At 56.3% G+C, this 16,566-nt stretch overlaps 1 protein-coding gene across 1 annotated transcript; it reads right to left on the bottom strand.

Annotated features, from left to right (window-relative positions):
- Positions 1–1,938: 1,938 nt before the first annotated feature.
- Positions 1,939–15,822, bottom strand: ITIH3 (inter-alpha-trypsin inhibitor heavy chain 3). Its single transcript, XM_030306988.1, has 22 exons — positions 15,715–15,822; positions 15,064–15,084; positions 13,733–13,899; positions 13,547–13,651; positions 13,101–13,263; positions 12,602–12,715; positions 11,503–11,628; positions 11,099–11,215; positions 10,679–10,847; positions 9,964–10,089; positions 9,520–9,701; positions 8,091–8,276; positions 7,797–7,936; positions 6,894–7,048; positions 6,192–6,209; positions 5,134–5,157; positions 4,832–4,867; positions 4,555–4,668; positions 3,925–4,129; positions 2,856–3,028; positions 2,537–2,648; positions 1,939–2,188 (listed from the first exon to the last, which is right to left on the bottom strand). Exons 1-22 carry the CDS (start codon positions 15,805–15,807, stop codon positions 2,059–2,061), a joined length of 2,676 nt encoding a protein of 891 aa, XP_030162848.1. The 5' UTR covers positions 15,808–15,822; the 3' UTR covers positions 1,939–2,058.
- Between the last annotated feature and the right edge of the window lie 744 nt (positions 15,823–16,566).

The following is a 16,566-nucleotide window of genomic DNA, read 5'->3' as shown; positions in this document are numbered from 1 at the left end:
TCGTGTGACAGCTACCACCCAGAGAACAACCAGGTGCCACCAAGAGCCCGGGGAATGTCAGGGAAGGGTTCCTAGAAGTGGCATGGTTAGGGTTGGATTTTGAAGAATAAAGAGAAGTTAGCCCAGTGAAAAAGGAGGGCAAGGACACCAGGCCTAGAGCGAGGACACTGTGCACCAAGTCAGGGAAGGTGCAGTGCCATGGGGTGAGACGGAAGTGGATGCTGAAGTAGAGACGCAGGACCAGGCCATCACTGGCTGAGTGCCCCCTGCCATGAAGCATGGCTTCTATCTCGAAAGCTGGGGGGTAAGCAGAGACAGGTGTAGCCAGGATGATCTAGGACTGGGGAGTGAACAGGGTCCCCCTGGCTTTTACCTGCGTGGAGGGTCTCCCTGACTGTTGGAGGGAAGGGGCAAAATTTGGGCTGGGGACCTCCTCCTGACTTTCTCCCAACTCGCTGGGCCAGGAGACTAGCTGGAGGCTAAGGACAAAGACAGGCACCTCAGGAGGGCCAGAAACCGTAATGATGATGTGTCTACACCATCTGGCAGGATCTTTCTCCCCATTTTACAGATGTGAAAACTGGTTTAAAGTTACATGGTTCCTCAGTCAACCCGGGACCCAGTAGGTAGCAGGGCCTGGCCGCTTAGGTTTTCTCCTGGACTGGCCTCCCCAGTACCCTCCGCCAGGCCTCCAGACCCTGCGAAACCCTGTTCTGACTCAAGCAGATGGGACCCTGGAGTGGGGGGTGGGGGAACTTCCTGGTGACCCATCACCAGATCCCACCCTCACCCGCACTGGCATTTGTGGCCATTCCCAGTCTAACTCAAACCTCGTCCAGGAGGTTGTGTTCCCTGCTCTGCCATCAAGCAAAGCTGCCCACTGCTTCCAGCAATGGGTACCCTCTGCCCAGCAGGCCCGTAGCCCCTCAGGCAGTGAGAAGTGCAGAGGCAAAGGATCTGGAACATGAAGGGTTAGGTTCGCAGAACTGGAAGCAGTCTATGTGTGGAACCCTGAAAGTGAGGCGAGACACCTGGTGTGTGGGGTTGGTGAGGCTGGACAGGCCATAGGTAGGACATTGGCCTTTCTCCCAAGATCAGCAGGTGGGAGGTGTTATTAATAGGGTCTTAGACAGGGAGTGATGGTTGGTTCTGCTCTACACAGTCTTTCTGTGGAAGCAGGGAGACCCGAGAAGGGGTGTTGCAGTTGTCTGGGTGGGAGAGGGTTGTCCAGGCTGAGGGCCCTCAGAGCCCCTCCTCTGGGAATCTCTATCTGATCCCCGACCTCTGACCCCACCCAGGACTTACTGTGGGGGCAGAGTGGGTGGTCACCATGAGCTGTGATTGGAGGATCTTAGGAATTTCCAGCCTAGCTGCCACAGGCTTGGGGCACCCACGCGAAAAGGAAATGGGCACAAAGCTGTGTGCCCCAGACTCTGGCCCAGAATGTTGGATTTATCTGCTGAATGGATAGATGGCTGGATGGCTAGAGGATGGGTGGGTGGGTGGGGGTGGACATCTAGATAATGGGAAGATGGAGGGAGGAAGGACATCCATAATGAGCTGCACGCTATGTCTGCTCTGGAGCACTCTGCTTCTGCGTCATAGAAAGATCTTCAGGCCTGTGGGTCCTGATGGGGGCTGCTGAGCCATGAGCCCTGACTTTTCTCATTACCCTCCTGGACTCTGAAATGCACTCAACCCTTCTTGACTTCTCAGCCCCTTCACACTAGAGTCAATTCTTGTTTGTTTTTTTTCTTCCCAAACCATCATACACTTGGCTCCCAAAAGCGCTATCCCCAACCAACCCGGTCTTTCACTCACACCAGGAGAGAGCCCCAGGGAATTGCCTTCCTAGCAGCCAGCCCCTCCTTTGAGCTACCTCGGGGCCCAACTGCCTGATCCCTTGAACAGGGGCTTACAGAGGCATGCAGACATGGCTGGTGGCAGTGTCCCCTCGGGCTTTATTGTCACAACCCTCCCTTAGACCCTGGGCTGTGTCCCTGTTCCAGAGGCCAGGTGAGCTGGGCCAGCTGTCTCAGCAGGAGCTGGCATGTCTACTCAGAACAGGTTGGGGACAATGTAGTCGCTGTGGACACCGTCAATCAGCCCTTGCCCGTTGTTGTGGACAAACCAGCAGGCAACCTTGGTGCCGACACTGGCATCCTTCCTGTAGTCTTTCTGGGATCCCCTGGGAAAAAGGAAAGACACACTGTGATATACACAGGGCAGGCAAGACGGCTGCTACACTCAAGGTCCTAAGGCTGGAGAAGGGTGTGAAGTTGCCAATTGTGAGTCCAGGAACCCTTTGGTCAAGAAAGAGATCAAATGATTAACTCCCTCTACGGGGCCAAGTTTGGCCTTTTCCTGATTAGGAGGGGCCTAGAGTGGGGGATGGGGGAGGTCAGGACCCCAGAGGGAAACTAGGGTAGGTACCCCACAGGAGACAAGAGCCTGCCAGGCCAATGTGTCTGGGCAGAGAGGGCTCTCTCCTCCTGTCTTGTTACTGGGCAGGGCGAGGATGTCAGAGTTCTGTCACCTGGTGACTGTCAGCCGATGGTTCTTCACCACCATTGTGGCGTCTGGCTTTGTGGGGTCAGAGCCTGGGTGGATGTCGGACACTTTAAAGTCAAAGGGATGGAAGAATTGTCCTGGGAACAGAAACATTCACACTGTCAGCCCCTGCACACTGTCAGACTCCACCATCACCATAGGTAAGACAGCCTCTAGTCTTGCAGGGTTGACGCGAAGTCTGACTGGGTGTTGTGTGCTCGTCCAGGGTGACGAGGACAGTCTTTCACGTGGCTTTTCCTCTCTACCGTGTCTCCTGAACAATCTGAAGCTTAAACATTCCATACCCAGCAGCCCATGTGTTTGTGCTGACATCCGGTGACTGTCCACCACATAGAAGCCCAGAAAGTCTTGGTGGACGGGATGCTTCTTCCACACCTGGTGCAGGACGACCACAAAAGTAACCCCGTCTCCAAAGGAGACCACCATGTTCTTTTTCCTGTTGATTGTCACAGACAGCCTAGGAGAGAAGAGGAAGGAAGTCAGCAAGCGGGGCCCAGTGGTGACCATCGTACTGGGCATCTGAATCAAGGGTATCTCGATAGGGCCTTCTCCATACATGACACCCAAGAGCACATAGACTCTGGAAACGATCTCAGAGGCCTCATGTGTGTTGACTGTGGAGAGAAGATGCCTCATGCGTGTTGACTATGCCCTCTACAGAGTGGATCCTCGTTCCTCCGTAAGCAGAATACAGGGCTGTCCTGGGAGTCTGGAGACATGGGATCAATCCTCAGCTCAGCCACTGGCTTCCTGTGTGACCCGGGGTAGGTTCCACCCCTCTCTGAGCTTCACTGGGAGTAACGCCCCTGCCCTATCCACTGGGCTCTGGGTGACTTGAAGACCTAGGAGAGGCTGAGCAGTTGGAGAGCTAACAAGTTCAGGTAGAGAAGGTGAAACTGAGGGTTAGTGTGTTACTAGATTGCAGGTCCCCCTAATGCTTACATCCACACAGCCCTTCCCTCAAGATCAGTCCTGCGGGGGCTCCTGGCTGGCTCAGGCGGTTAAACGTCTGACTCTTGATTTCGGCTCAGGTCATGATCTCACGGTTTGTGAGATCCAGCTCAGAGTCAGGCTTTGTGCTGACAGTGTAGAGCCTGCTTGGAATTCCCTCTCTCTGTGCCTCACCTCTCTCTCTTTCAAGGTAAATAAATAAATAAATAAAGATCAGTCCTGTGAAGTGTCCAGCTACCAATTCTGGCTGGGGCCATCGTGGTCACCCTTCCTTGGGCAAAAGGGCTGAACTCTGAGGCCACCAGTCTCTCCTGTAACCCCCGTGGGTCTTCCATTCTGGGATTTGTCCACATCCCTCAGAGAGGCTCCTTAGACCTCTGAGACCCAGGAGCGGGGCTGTACCCGTCCTGTGTGACTGTGACTGTGTCCAGCCAGCTGAAGGTGCTCTGTGCAGCTCCACTCCACAGGGTGATCTTCTCCGGTGTCACCTCCATCCGGAAGTCCATGTGAGCACTGGCAATGCCCAGCTTGCCAAAGTAAGTCTTTCTGGTCTTGGAGTCAGAGTTGCCTCCCTTCTCGCCGATGATCTGCCCGTTAACTGTGAGGCCTGCCAGAGGGATGGGGTAGTGAGGGGCCACTGAGACCTTTCTGAGTCCAGGCTGGTTTTTAGGATGCACCTTCTCCTCCAGCCAAACCTGCTAAGGGATCCCACACGGCGTGGGATCCCCAAGACGAGACCAGGACTTCAGAGCCAACCCTCCCTGTTCCTAGACACTCCTGGGTCCCTCTGGCAGCTGAGGACCCATGTTGCAGACCTGCCCCCTGCCTGGGCCAGGGAGTGGTGTTCAGAGCAAAACTATTTCCCAGACACAGGCTTCGCCTGGGCCCCCTCACCCCTAACCGTCTCTCCCACACCACTGGGTCCCGGGGGCTTGGTGAGTCTGTGGCCCCACAAGGTGTAAGCTGCACACAAAGACGGTGCATTATGGGCAGAGTGAGGGCCTGGCCCCGGCTCCTGCCCGCAGCCCCCACCTGTGATGGGGTCCTGGATGAGACGCAGCACTGTGCCTGGGTCTTCATCGACGTTGAAGCAGATGGCGTCGTCTCTCTGCGGGACTTGGATGATGAAGTGGGGGTCCCCATCCACTGAGAGCACATCAGAGAAAGGGCTGGCTCCCGGGACCTCTCACTTACTGTTCCGGGGCGCCCTCCCCTCACCCCTCGGCCCCTGTGGATAGACTCCTAACAGGTAGGAGGCTCTGGGCTCTGGGGCCCGGCTCTCACTTCAGGAGGAGTCGGGGGAACTCACCGTAGTAGTAGGGCGTTTGAGGAGGCTGGTAGCTGGCTGTGGACACAGTGGGGGGAGAGGCTGAGCTAAACAAGCAGGCCTGGGGAGGCGCCAGGACCCACATCCAGATTCTGGTTCTTGCGCCTCCCGTTCCCTCTTCCCCATACTCTCAAACCGCCTCCCATTTCCTCGGGATCCCAACCATCTGCCTGTTCCAGAGAGCGGGTTCAGGAAGGACTCTGGGGGAGAATGTGGCATGGGGCCAGTCTCTGGGGAGACGCCCTGTGGGGGTAGGGGGGCTGCGGCTGCTGCCATATACTCACTCAGGTAAGCCATGGAGCGGGCCACTGAAAAAGGAAGCAACCGGGCAGTCGTGAGCTGGGTCTGAGGGCTCCCTCTCCCCCAACCCCATGCCTTCTACCTGGCTTGGGGCTACCAGTCTCCCGTAGAGCCCCAACCCAGGTAGACAAGAGGGTTGGGATGTGACTCCTCATGTAGGCTTCAGAAATGGGAGCGTGCCCAGGGAGTTCCTTTCTAGGGCTGGTGGTAATATGGATGTCATTTTTTATGCCGGGGTCATGGCGCTGTGATGTGTCTAATATGTACACCATGAGATCGTCTGCCTCCCTGTCATGAATAGTGTTCACAGCAGACACCATCCCACACCCCGAACTCCCACTCCCCAGTTGGGGTGGGGTGAAGCTCAAAACTGTCTGTTGTCCTTGGTAGTAACCCCCCTCCCGACATACTCATGCACACACGCGTGCACACCAGTGACTGCATCTGACAGGGCTGTGCTGAGGGAAGAACAATGACCTGGTCCAGATGCGCTGCTAGGATGGAACCGCCTATCGGTGGAGGTGGGGCAGGCTGGGAGGGGCTGGGAGCCCCTGCGTGGTGGTCCTGGGCTTACTGGGGGCAAGGATGCAATTTGATAATGAGGACACACAGAGCACTATGAATCCCAGAGTGGGCCACTTGCTGACTAAGTCCTCAAACAAATAGACAGCCTCTCCATGCCTCAGTTTCCTCACTATAAAATGGGAACCATGAGAGGACTCCTTTAGAGGGTTGCTGCGGGATTAATGGCATGTCAGTGTCCGATGTGTGAATTTGCTAATTTTTGCAGGTCACAGAATGCTCTCATACTGATTGTCCCTCATTAGTAAGGGGAAGCCACCTCCAGACAACTGACAAGGACCTGATGAGGCTCAGAGAGGGCAGAGCCTGGACCAAGGTGGCTCGTGAGTTGGTGGCAGAGCTGGGACCTGATCGCAGATGTCCTAAGGGCCCCTCCCTGGGCTGGGCACTTGGAAGGGCCTCCTTGGTTCTCTCTTGTCCCCCTCCTGGGACACCTGTCCAACTGCTGGCTGAAGCTCACCTTCCGTATCTGCAGGCCCTGTGTGGGAGGAGGAGGAGAAATGTGTTAGGAGCCACAGACTCCTGGTGTCGGCATCAATACCATCAACTGGCTGCCTGTCCCACCTCCAGGCTGTGGGCCTCCCAGCCAACAACGGACCCCCCACCACTGTGTGTCTCCTGGAGCCAGGGGCTCCTAGAGGCCAGAGGCCTGGCCCAGACCAGCTCTTTGCCTCCTGTGCCACCCCATGCCACCTCTCTGCTCCCCACGTCCAAGTACAGGAGCACTTAGGAGTCCCCTCTTAGAGTCTGGTTGAGCAGGCCTGGTCCAAGGCCTCAAGACCTTTTCCTCTCACAATTCCCAGGCACATGCTCTGGGACTAACTTTCAAGCTGGAAGTGCTTCTCCCTGTCTGACTGAGCCCTTCCATGCTGCAGCCAAGTCCCTTTCCTTGAAGTGACCCTGGGCGAGGTGTCCCGTGACTCACAACTCTTTAGAGACCCAGAGGCTCCTATTCACCCCCTACCCACTGTCCATGCTGATGGATTCACCCGCTCCACAACACCCTCCCCAGCCCTTGGCCGGATCTCCCTCTATGCCCCCTGGACCTGCCCCTCTTCAGCAAGTCCGGGTCTCACCAGCCTGGCTCACTCCTCTTCGGGGCACCCAAGGCCCCAGTGGCCTGCAAGGCCTTCGAAGTCTGGCCTCCACTCTCCATGCCCACCTTCTCCAGGCTTGTCAGCGATGGCTGTCTGGTCCTCATTGTCCTCAGGCTTGGTCACCACCATGGAGGTCAGTGGAGTCACAAAGTGGTACTTGAGGGACAGGTCCAGGGCCTGGGCTGTGAGGTTCTCCTTCTCCTCACCATGGGCATTCTTGCTGTGGGGAGGGGTGGGAGTGTCAGTCAAAGAGCCTTTCCCTGCTTGGCCTCCTCTGCTGTGACTCCCAGAACCAGGCCTAGAGCCCCAGATGCAGCCTGGAAACGCCTTTCCCCAGGGTAGAACCCACTAGCTCTCAGAAAAAGACTGGTTCACCAGCTCCCTGGGACAGATGGACAGGCTGTGTCTGAGGCTGGGCCTCAGTTTCCCCACTATAAGATACAAGGGGCTCGAAATGGCATCCCAACAATCACTCATGATAATGTCCATGCCCTGAGCACTCAGCATGCGCCAGACCATGCACCAGGGGCGTTGGAGGCTTATCCCACCTCAGGGAAGGCTGACGTGGCACTCTCAAATAGGCCCAAGCTCTGCCTTCTGGGGGCTGCGGGCAAGGACCCAAGCCTTCAGTTGTGCTCAGCCTCACCGCATTGTGGGCCCATGCGGGGTGTGGGGTACAGGGTGCCAAGGCCCACCCCTGTCCCCGAGGTGCTCCCAGGATGCTGCTTGAGCCCCCAATGTCAGGCTGGGCTCTGCCCCTGGGAAAACATTCTTTGGGGCTGAGCTGAGAAGAGGGGAAGGCAGCTGGCAGGGCGTGTAGCAGGGCACGTCCTGGGGTGTGGCTGAGTCTTCCTCCTCTTGGGCTCCCCCAGAGTGAAGCCAGCACAGGGGCAAGCGCAGGCAGGTGGTGGGGCAGTGTGGGAGGCCCAGGTGTGGGGCCTGGCTGTGTGAGGGGTCGCTAGGATCACCGTTTCTCCAGCAGCTGCTCAATGGTGAGGTAGGCCCAGAGCCGCTCTATGTAGTTCCCAAAAATGTAATCCTGCTCCTTCAGGGCCTTTTCCATCTCCTTCATGTCCACCTCCTCTGTGAAGGTCAGATCATTGATGGCCTGAGGTGGGGGTGAGAGGAGGCCAGAGACTGGAGGGCAGGAGGCCTGGACCCAGCTTGGGGTCGCCACCGCTGGACCCTCAGGCAGGGGGCCAAGCCCCATGGGTGCCGATCTCCCCATCCACAGCACACCTTCCGGCCCTGGCTCAGCTCACCCCGTGGCCCTTTACATCCGCCTTAAAGTTGTTCATGTCCTCGTCCAGCAGGCGCCCAGCCACCACAATCTCAGAGCCATCGTAGAAGTGCTGGTAAGCGCTCTGGGTGAGGTCCTGGATGGCGTTCTCGGGGTACTCTACCTCCACGCCTGTCAGCAGCGGGTTGGCCACCTCCTCATAGAAGCCCTGGAGTCCAAAAGCGGGACCTGGTCATCTCAGGCCACAGGGCAGATCTGGAGAGGACAGGGTGGGCAGGTGCCCACTGGTGCCTCCCTAGGCGTTGAGTCCCCCAGGCTGTGCCAGTCTTAGGTCCTGATCTTCACTTCCTCATGGCCCTGATCGTGTCCTTCAGTTCGTGGGAGCCTTCCCTGCCCTCCCCCCTTCAGGTAGAGCCTGGGAAGAATAGAAAGGTAAGGACAGAGTTCCGGGGAATATAGAAAGTGCTCAAGAAATGTTTGCTGGAATGAAAGCAAGAAAGAGAAAAGGAAAGGAGGAGAGGCCGACCAGAGGAGGTGACAAGGCGCAGGAGCACAGAGATCAAGAGGGAGAAGGCAGAGGCACAGAGGCACGGGGTGGGGGTTCCTCTGCACCAGTTCAGGCACTGTCTCCTGCACTGGGGAGGAATGGGGCTGCTGAAGTTCTCAAATGTAAGTACAGGACATGCAGTTGAATTTGAACGTCAGGTAAATAGCACACTAATTTTTAGTCTAAGTTTGTTATGGGATGAATTGTGTGCCCCCAAAATACATGTTAAAGTCCTTACCCCCACTCTCTCAAGACATGTCTGTTTTGGGGATGAGGGTGGTTACAGAGGTGATCAAGTTAAAATGAGGCCTCTGGGGTGGGTCCCAAACAGTATATCTGGTGTCCTTATGAAAAGAGGGCAATTTGGACCCAGAGACAGACAGGCACACAGGGAAGATGATGGGAAGAGACAGGGAGAAGGTGGCCATCCACAGGCCAAGGAGAGAGGCCCGGAACAGACCCTTCCCCCACAGCCCTCAGAAGGAAACGGCCCGGCAGATGGCGTTGATTGGGCTTCTGGCCCCCAGAACCGTGAGGCAATAATTTCTGTTGTTGAAGCCCACTACCCGCCCCCCACTCCACCCCCAGCATGTGGTACTTTGTTAGAGCAGTCCTGGCAAACTAGCACAGAGCGCTCTGCAATATTTGGGCTCGTGCTTACACTAAAAAATTGTTCATATTTGGCCAGGTGCCCTGTATTTGATCTGGCAATCCTGTGGAGGAAGCAAGTCTGTTGTGTGTAGCCTGAGGACAAAATCAACCACCACTGATGGATAAGAGGGAGCTAGAGGTAGATGTCAGCCCAAGAGGCTCTTCCTAGAGAGTGAAATTGTCATTCGGTGGAACAGCTGTCTGAGGAAGTAATGAGCTCCTCATTCCTGGAGGTATGCAAGACAAGGCATACCTGCAACTGCAAGTTGGCATCGGAATCCTCATAAATGCGTCGGGCCAGCCCATGGTTCTCCAGAGCCATGCTCTCCAGGAAGTTATAGTTCAGATTGTTGCCAAAACCCAGGTTATACAAGGGGAACTTGCCCCCAATGGCGTTGCGTACATTCTCTTGGATTTTTTCAGGTCTGCTTTCACCTGCAGGAGAAAGGGGTGTTCACACCCCAGCCCCAGCCCCAGCCCCAGCAACTAGCTGGATCAGCTCTGTCTGGAGCTGTCTGACACTTGCATCAGCAGAGCTGGTGGGGGGGGGGGGGATGGGGCGGTCTTTGGCAGGGGGAGACGTGCCCTTGCAGGGCTCACAGACCACGAGGGACCCTGGGGAGAGCCGCCCAAGATCTTGCAGCCCACTGGCTACAGCACGCTGGCTTTGGTTCAGAGCCACACCCGCCTGCCTCACCGACATTGGGGTCCCCGTCAGTCAGCATGATGACGATGGAGGTGCTCCTCTCTGGGACACCGTGTTCTTCCCGGGCCTTGTTCAGCATGCTGATGCCCCTCAGCAGCCCATCGTTGATGTTGGTCACTGGCACACAGACAGACAGAACCGTGGGAGGGTGTTCTCAGTACCGGGGTGGAGGAGGAGAGGGCAGCAAGCCCCGCTCTTGGGCCCAAGGACCCTGTTAGCCAACGCGCCCTGGTACTCAGTAGGTATTGACCGAGTGAATCAGTGAGTGATGAATGAATGACTTACTCTTTCATTGGGGACCAAAGGACCAGCCTGTCGGGGCTGCCAGAAGGTGATTGTAAAAGCAGTTTGGAAAGCTATCAGGGGGGCTGCCAGGCATGCTCATTGGGAGGAGAGGAGAGCAGTGTCGGCGTCGTTTGTCATTTTCCCTAAGGAGCGGCCCAGGATAAGGGTTCTCTGTGGTGTTATCTTGCCGTGACCAGTGGGGCTCCAGGATCAAGGATTAGAGAAAGGAAGAGTGGGCTCCCCTAGACTGCAAAGAAGACACCCCAATAAGAAGCCTGAGCCGCCCCCTATCCCACCTCTACCCCCAGCTGAGGTCTGCAGGGCCTAGACCAGCAGAGGCTCTGTCCCAAGGCACAGGAGAGGCAGACTGCTCGGGCCAAGGGGAGTGACAGGATGTGTCTGTTCTTCCCTCTGCTCATACTTCCTTGATCATCAATGTTCTTCACAAATGTCCTGGCCTCCTCGATGTTCTCAGGAGTGGCTTGAACTAGGGTGTCTTTCCAGGTGGTCACATCCCCACTGAACAGGATGAAATTCAGGTAGTCATCCTCTTTCACATCCTCCAGGATCTTGAGGAGGGCATCCTTTGTCTGGGAAAGAGAAGGGCACGCAGACAAGAAGCTGGGAATGAGCAGCAGACGGCCAGCCGTCTCCCCGCGTGGCTGGCACTGGGGCCTGCACTCTGCAGCAAAAGGGGGCAGATGCTTTTTTTTTTTTTTTTTTTTTTTTTTTTGATCCTGTCTCCCTTCTTCCTCTTTCACTGGGAATATCAGCTTTGTCCACTTACAAATAAATGTGTCTCCCTGCCACACGTCACCCCCAGTCGCAGTGAGAAGCGCACCTGCTCCATTTTCCGACCGTGCATGGAGCCACTGACGTCAATCACGAAGACCACATTTTTAGGCACCACGGGAAGGCCTTGAGGTGCAAAGAAGTGCACAAAGTAGCCATTGACTATCTGGAAAGGGGAGAGAGAGAGACTGCAGGCAAGTGCTTTTAGCAACTCTTGCAAATAGAAGCCAGACATTTACCAGCTCCAGAAAAAGCCATTCTTTCCCACCCACTGTGGGGTGCCACACAAAGGCTCTGGACCGTCCTCCATACCCAGGCTGTGCAGGAAATTTGGCCTTGGGCTGAGGACCAGGGTCTGGGGACGAGAGGCAACTGCAGCCCCTCCCGTACCTGTTCTCACCCTATCAGGGTGATGGAGAATCAACCAGCCCGGCAAAGCCAGTTGGCAGGTACCTGTACGTTGGCTGGAGACTCTCTGTTCACGTCGTAGGTGATGATGAAATCTCCGTTGAGGAGGGAGTCTGTACAGGTTGGGCACGAACGCTGTTGGTCCATGCTGGGCTTGAAGGACACACGGCCCTGGGAGAGGTGATGGAGGGCCTCGCTCAGCGTGGCCAGGGCCTGTCGACTGTGCTCTCTCCTGGGGAGTGAGGCCAAGCCCCCACAGGAGGAGCCCGCAGATAGGCGCCTGGGCAGTCCTGCCACCATCTGGCAAGCTCTGGCCTTTCTGAGCACCTCTCTCCCCCTCAGAGACCAGGGGCTCCTTGTCTGGTTCAGCCTTTGCCTGTCCCGGTTCGCTGGGCCCCACAGACTCCTTGGCTCAGCCTACTTTGGGGCTCAGTACCGAGAAGCCACTCAGGGAGGGGTTTTGCACCATGAGAAGGAACTTTGTGTTGGGTGGTATTGCGTGTATTGGTGGCAAGAAGAGGGGGATGGGAAAGAAGGGGGCAGGGAGAGGGCGGGGGCCCAAGGCAAAAGCACAGCCTTGCAACAGCCAGGAGCCCTCTGAGCTGTGCTCCTCTGGCTTTGACTTGGAAGTCCCGAATGACTAAGGTTTGCTATTCATGTAAACTTTATTCATTCACTGCCCACAACAAACAAGGCCCCTGGGATAGCTGGGGGCCTCGGGAACTGGAGCCAACCACCTACACCAAGAGAATCCCTTTCGTCTGTCACCCTTCAGTGTGGCATCAGTGGACCTAAATGACTCCCCCTGGCCTCAGTGTCCTTATCTGTAAAATGGACAGTCACCTGCCCTGTCCACTTCCCAAGGCAGAACAGGATCTGGCCTTATAAATGGTCACTCTGTCCCCGCAGTACAGATGAGACCCCAGTTCCTCTGGCAGATCATCGACAGCTGGCAGCCCCAGCCTCCAGCAGCCTCACTCCTGACTGGGGTGCCCCAGGAGAAAGGAAATGGCTGTGGATATTTCCCCCTTCCCCTCTCACACACACACTTGCCTCAGCCAAGCCCCAGGGTTCACACTTGTCCTGTTGGTTTCAGGGTTCCTGCCCCTGCCCCCCTCCCAGGCCTGAGAGGCATCTACACCACCTTCCTCCCTGAGAAGGACTTGGTGAGGGCGCTGCCCAGGAGGTCATTGGTGATGAATGAGGCCTCAGCATCCAACGTGCTGATGCCCTGGGGCTCGAAGATGTCTGCCTCGATCTGGAAAAGGCAAGAGTAAGGAGGGGTCACTCAGTGACAGTGCAGAGGCCAAACTCCAGGACAAGGCCAAGGGACTGAGATGGTGGGTGAGGGCACAGGGACAACTTCCAGACAACTCATGATGACTAAGCCTGGTGTCTCCCACCAAGAAAATGGCTTCAAGAGCTGTGGACGGGTCCATGACCCCAGGGCTCTTCCATCACCCGCCATATTGGCCTCCATGCTACCACTAAAGCATTTCCCTTTGGCTTTCAGCTCCTATGCTCCTCAGCCATGGTGGGGCCGACTTCTGCATTCTTGACCCTGCTCTGGGCACTGCCCCAGGGCCCTTCCCTGCACCCGCACCCTTGCAGGTTCAGCAGGGGCTGCAGGGGTGGTTGATTACCTCAAAGTGCTTGACCAGTTGCTTGGGCTGGACCTTAAGGTACATCTCGTATTTGCCTTTGTGCCTCTTCAGCAGCTCCTCATAGGTTAGCTCAAACGTGACTTTGCTGCCCGCTGCCACGTTGACCGAGACTGTGAATTTCTCCAGCTTCCTCCCTGAGGCCCTGAATGCGGGTGCCAGACAATGACTGCCCTGCAGACCTTCTCGGGCCCTCGAGCCCTCGGGCCCTCGGTTTCAATCTCAGCCCCTCAGGAGAAACCCTACCCTCTCTGAGCCTTGCTTACCTCCACTTCAAAGTGGGGTAATGTGAAAATTACGGGCAACTTTTGCTATAATAATGAAATAATAACTAATAATAATAATGGCCGTTGCTGTTGTTGTCTGCATCTCTGAGAGCCCTTGTAGCCCAGACGTTCTTCCCTAAGTCCTAGGGGGTCCATACTTACTTGACCAAGCCAGCTGTCTTGCCCTGGGACACAGCCTTTTCATACTGCTTCTTGGCGACTTCCTTCTCCTTGACATTCCCAGGGTAGGTAACACCGTCGATGGTCCTGTAAGAAAGGAGAGTTGGGGGCTCAAGCTGAGCCAGACTCCCCTCCCCCGCCGGAGCCAGTAGCCGTGGTGACACCCACAAGGTGAAGTTGGTGATGAAGGCCGTCTTGGGCAGCTCCACGTCAAAGGACACCTCCTTGGCAGTGTCTGCACGGTTGACAGCCCTCGTGGTGACAACATTGTGAGCAAAGCGGGAGGTGACCTTGCAGCTGATCTTGGTGCTGTAGACCTCGATGCCGTTGACGACCTGCAGGAGTGGGTGGTGATCTGCCTCTGGGAAACCAGATCTTCAACCTGGTTGCTCCCCTTCCAGGCTCTGTCCGCACAGCCCAGAGCCCCTGCCTGGTAAGTGGTCCCTCCAGTTTCCCAGTCACCGTGTCTGGAGCCTGGGCGGCATCGTCCACCTTCATATTCAGTTGTCTACCCCGGTTCTGGAATTCTCTGGTCTTTCTGAGCACCTGTCTCCCCCTCAGAGACGAGGGGCTCCTTGTTGGGTGGGATGCTTGTCTGATTCAACCTTTGCCTCTCCCTGTTCACTGGCCTCACAGGCCCCTAGCTCAGCCCACCTTAGAGCTCAGCACCAAGAAGCCCCTGGGGGAGGGGTTTTGCACCATGAGAAGGAACTTCATGCTGGGTGGTATTGCCTGTGTTGGTGCCAAGCGGAGGGGGAGGGGAAAGGGGGAGAGGGAGAGGGCCCTGTTCCACATCCTTAACCCTGGGTCTGTTTACATAACATGTAGCCAGCTGTAGTGGGGAGATCTTATAAAAACCTAAATCTGCTGCTCCCCATCACCCTCAGGACAGTTTTCCCCATGGCTCTGAGGTCCCCCAGGCAGGTCCTGCCTTTCTGATCATCTGTGCTCCAGCCACACCAAGTCTCTGGCCCTAGATCACCCTAGCTCCTCCCGCTCACCTCCACTTGGAAAGAAATCACAGTTGCACACACCCCGCCCTCCTCCTCTCCTTTGGTAATTGCCCAGTTCTGTCCCCAGATAAGGGGAGTGTGTGGGGACGACCTTCATGCCCCCAGCACCTTCTCTCCAATGCAGACAGTGGACTGAGGGAAGGCCGAGGGAGACATCTGGCAGGATATAAAGATGCTTCATGAGGATGTGTGTCCCCAGCCCTGCGCACAGGCCCTGGTACCAGTGAGTGCTGGGTAAGTGTTTGTGGAAGGAGGGGCTGGTGGAAGAGTGGTCCTGCGCCGTATCCAGAGAGATCCGAGAGCACGGTTCTGTGACACTCTTTCCCAGGGGTTTTGAGTCGCATGGGGGTCTTGACAGGGCAGGGGGCTGTGGGCTGTTTGTCCAGTGTCAGGGACCTGCCATTATGGCCCACCCCTTCTGCTATTGGGCAGCCAGCTCCATCCTGCCCTGACTCACCCCACCCCATGCCTGGTGAAAGTTCTCACCCCTTCCGGGAGGCTCCGTTTCTGCAAAAACAAAGACAAACACAGGGATCAAGCCAAGGCCAAGGCCACCATGGCCTGGGAGCAGGCTCTGGGCTGAGGCCAGGGTTCAGCAGTGACCCCCCCACACACACACCCCCCTTGAGGGGCCTCTGGACATAGGGCCTACCCAGAGCTACTTCAGAGTAGGAAGGGCTCTGAGTAGATTATGGAAACTGAGGTTCAGAGAGGGAAGGTCTCCAGGTTTCACAGAGGAGCAGGGCTGGGAGAACTAAACCAGCTCTCTCCCTGCCTCACATACCCTGACCACTCTGCCTTGCTCTGGGCCCAAAGCCCCTGAGGCCTCCCCTGAGAGCACCCCCACTAGGGTTGTACCCCACAAGGCTCAGCTCAGCCCTTTCTGGAGTCCTCTGCCCTTGTCTCAGATATGGACCTGCACAGCCCCTCAGTGAGCTGAGCGGTTCCTGGTGCATCGCCCATTTAACAGGTGGGGAAACAGAGGCCCAGGGAGATTTAAGAGCCCAACACCTAGCTCTGTCCTCTGTAGCTCACTGCCTAGCCTTCTGCCTCCTCCTTGCCCCACATAGAGGACCATCTATCCTGTTGCCTCTGCCCATGTGACAAGCCCAGATGGTGAAGAGGGGGCAGACTTACCCCCAGTGGCCGGGAGGGGCTCCTTGGGAAGCCAGAGGCCGCCAAGCCAGAGAGCAGGGCCAAGATGAGGCAGGGCCACCAAGCAGATGCCATCGCTGAGCACGCAGGCCTGGCCTGAGCTCCTTATATGGTGAGGCTGGTGTTTTCCAAGTGGGGTCAGTGACCTGCAGTGTAGGATGGGAGGAGCGGGAGGGGGGCCTCCTCTGGGAACCTGGGGCGTGGGTGGAGTAAGAGGCCCTAGATCTGCCTGTACCAAGGGGGCCATGGGGACTGTCAACAGTGTTGGGACATGGAGGCTCCTGGCAAAAACGCAAGCTGTGTGTTGGCACATGGGCCCGGGGCTCCCCAAGTAGGGGTGATGGTGTGGAGTCACAACGAAAGTCAATGGCAACATTAGTTAGTCAGCCATCAAAAAGAATGAAATCTTGCCATTTGCAACAACGTGGATGGAACTAGAATGTATTAGAGAAAGACAAATATTGTATGATTTCACTCATATGTGGAGTTTAAGAAACACAACAGATGACCATAGGGGAAGAGGGAAGGAAAAATTTTATAAGATAAAAACGGAGAGGGAGGCAAACCATAAGAGACCCTTAACTACAGAGAACAAACTGAGGGTTGTGGGCCGGAGGTGGGTGGGGGGACGGGCTAGATGGGTGATGGGCATTAAGGAGAGCACTTGCTGGGGTGAGCACTGGGTGTTATGTGTAAGTGATGAATCACTTAATTCTACTCCTGAAACCAATGCTACACTGCATGTTAACTAACTTGAATTTAAATAAAATCTTGGAAAGACAAAAAAAAGATAGCCAATGGCATCTCAGCACTGCTGCCTGTTGTCCATTACCT

This window comes from Lynx canadensis, chromosome A2, assembly GCF_007474595.2.
Source record: "Lynx canadensis isolate LIC74 chromosome A2, mLynCan4.pri.v2, whole genome shotgun sequence".
Taxonomy (NCBI): Eukaryota; Metazoa; Chordata; class Mammalia; order Carnivora; family Felidae; genus Lynx; species Lynx canadensis.
Note: the sequence above shows the minus strand (reverse complement) of the source record. Positions and strands in the feature narration are given on the sequence as shown.

Coding starts and splice junctions, on each gene's coding strand:
- ITIH3 (XM_030306988.1), bottom strand. CDS start 15,807: ATGGCATCTGCTTGGTGGCCCTGCCTCATCTTGGCCCTGCTCTCTGGC. Junction 15,085..15,714: donor GCCCCTCCCGGCCACTGGGG/GTAAGTCTGCCC, acceptor TTGTTTTTGCAG/AAACGGAGCCTCCCGGAAGG. Junction 3,029..3,924: donor GTCACAGTCACACAGGACGG/GTACAGCCCCGC, acceptor CTTCTCTCCTAG/GCTGTCTGTGACAATCAACA.